The following is a 2,500-nucleotide window of genomic DNA, read 5'->3' as shown; positions in this document are numbered from 1 at the left end:
ATTGTCATGTAAATGGCAGGCTTTCTCACTACATTTCTCCCGCACTGCTCATCTTATCTCGGCCAGGCCACTTATCTAGCACGTTTTAGACGGGGTTTCTTATGAATGTAGCCCTTATCAAGTTATTGAATTGTGGTTATGCTTCGAAGATAACCGACACAATTTTAACGACATGCTACTAATCTATGATGCTGTGGAGCTGTCAGATAAGTTATCAGTTTAAAAACGGTCCCCTAGAAAGTGGCTCGAGCCCTCTTGTCCCAGTGGCCCGACAGGCGGAGATCTGTCAGTGGCAGAGAGGCAGGTGTAAACGTTAGTGCCATGACATTCGCCTTCACTTGGTAGCATGTTTAAAAAAAAAAAAAAAAAAAAAAAAAAAAACAAGAACCTAAGAGTAGGTGAAGTTGGTGGTTCGGCGCGCGGTTTGCTGTTTGCCATGGCTCGTGTCCCAGGCCTCTCTCTTCCACATGCAACCTCGGAGCTTTTTTTAAAGTCCTCACAGGCGCCCTGCTCGTTTCCTTTGCAAATGTACGTGCTGTTGATGGCTTCTTTTTTCTTTGCCGTTGATGCCTTTCACTAATCTAATGGTATTGGTACCTCTAAACAGCTCTTGGATAAGACGCGGGCTTTACAAAAGAGCAGCGCCAAGATAAAGGAAGTGTCACCTCCTGGGCCGTCCTGGGAGGCCAGACGGAGCATAATGGGAGTTGGGGCAGACAGCATCCCTCTACTTCCCGATCCCGGCTTCATCCTGCGGTCATGACTGGGATTAGACTCTCACGTGGTGGTTCATAGTACCTGCACAATTTACAATTATTCATTTTCTAGCTCATGCATGCTACGAAAACCATGTGCTTATATCTCATATCAGCCGTGGCTGTAGCTTGACATGAAAGTGAAATAAAGTAAGCGAGAAGTCTAAATAAGAGTAAATGTTTTTCACACATTCTCCCTCCGATTTGAGAGTGCGTACCCGCGCGCTCCGCTCCTTCCCCCGTCCCCTCCCCCTTCCCCCGCGCGGGTCTCAAGGTCTGCTCTGAACCAGGACGGGCTCCACCGTCAGTCACGTGGTGGGTGCTCTCCCAGGCGAACGTGCAGGACCGTGTGCCACCAAATTTCTTTCAAACTGTCATTTTGCAGCTTCTCACCGCGTACTTTGCAGCCAGTTGTTGTCGGTCTCTTCCTGGCCAACGAGGGATCCTGTCTAGAGCGAGTGACATTTAGTGAAGTGAACGTGAAAGTGTTATTTTGAACTGAGGGGTCGTGTTTGGCGCGCGTTGTGTCCCCACGTGGTAAACTTCAGTGTGTCAGTATCTTGCTCCAGCTGTGCCCTTTTCACTTCATAGAAGGCGAAATCAGGCCACTCCACGATTATTTCTCGATATTCGAGAAGAGAATAAGAGAAGGCAGCAAGCTTTCATCAGACAGCACCATGCGCGTCGCCAAGTGACAGCAGGAGTTGACAGTTGAAAGCTCGTGGAAGCCTCTCGCCTGCCCGCACGCCCGAGACCGCGCTGGGAACTTCTCAGAAAGGGCCTTTGCGCTGAAGTAAGACGGCCTCGACCTCAGACAGAGCGGATATTCAAACCATCATGCATTACTTCTCAGACAATTCCCAGGATGGAGAACTTTATATAACAGGTGAGATGCGATCGCAATACTTGATTAATGACTTTATGTATGCTGCCGATGACAGCGATCCAGTCAGTGCTTCTGGTGTCATTGTTGTTTGCCTGAAGGGAGTTGGGAGTCTTAAGCGATTTCCGAGAGGAAGGAGTTTATAGGCCTTTCATCCATTCTAAACTGGTCCGCAGCAACATTTTAACGAATCCAATATTAGCGCAGTAAAGATGTTTTGTGGACAGCTCACAATACCGTTTAAAAACGCTTGATTATATTTTTAGTCTCTTCTTGTAATGTGATTAGGGATTTTAAAAGGCTAGGTTGCACTTTATCCTTGATAAAGCGTACCATTGCTTGTTTAGTCACACATATATGCGAACCATTCGAGTCAAGCCACATGGGAAGAATATGGAATGGTTTTATGTTGGACGAGACTCCAGGTGTGAAATGTGCATAAGAGAATGTATCGCAGACTATGGCGCTTGCATATCGTACTGTTGTGCAAGTGGATGAAAGAGCCAAGCAAGTGTCAGAACCTGTTTTGTATAAGCAGTGTGTGCGAGGGGAGGGAGAGGGGGTGCGCTACTTGAACCAGCTAGGTCGACCATACGACACCGTCCCTGCGTCTGGGGGTTTGGCGCCTTCTTTATGAGGCGAGCGCGGAAGTTGTGTTGCTGCTCATCTTCAGCATGATGCAAGGACTCTGAAGGACCTTGTTCAATGACCCCTTGCTGCTGTCTTGCCCGGTGGCATATCAGGCAAGCAAGACTTAAGGCGCAAGTTTTGCAACTTTGTTAATTGGTAGTGTCTCCACTAATCTCAACACAGAACGTGGAAAGAGTATGCGGTGTCACTACCCATCATCAATACACGAGTA

The 2,500-nt window shown here is 47.8% G+C and overlaps 1 protein-coding gene across 4 annotated transcripts in view; it reads left to right on the top strand.

Moving 5' to 3' along the window:
- Positions 1-2,500, top strand: part of LOC125028575 (homeobox protein TGIF2-like) — a 34,072-nt gene that overhangs the window by 23,553 nt on the left and 8,019 nt on the right. The window contains exon 1 of one of the 4 annotated variants that reach the window (XM_047617998.1): positions 1-1,641. This exon is cut by the window's left edge and continues 339 nt beyond it. The exons of the other annotated variants lie outside the window; for them this stretch is intronic. Coding sequence (XP_047473954.1) covers positions 1,593-1,641 — 49 coding nt within the window. The 5' untranslated portion in view covers positions 1-1,592. The remainder of the gene's footprint in view (positions 1,642-2,500) is intronic. 4 annotated transcript variants of the gene reach the window in all.

The sequence above is a fragment of the Penaeus chinensis genome, chromosome 9, assembly GCF_019202785.1.
Source record: "Penaeus chinensis breed Huanghai No. 1 chromosome 9, ASM1920278v2, whole genome shotgun sequence".
Lineage (NCBI taxonomy): Eukaryota > Metazoa > Arthropoda > Malacostraca > Decapoda > Penaeidae > Penaeus > Penaeus chinensis.
The sequence above is the reverse complement of the archived record's forward strand: the minus strand, read 5'-3'. Positions and strand labels throughout refer to the sequence as shown.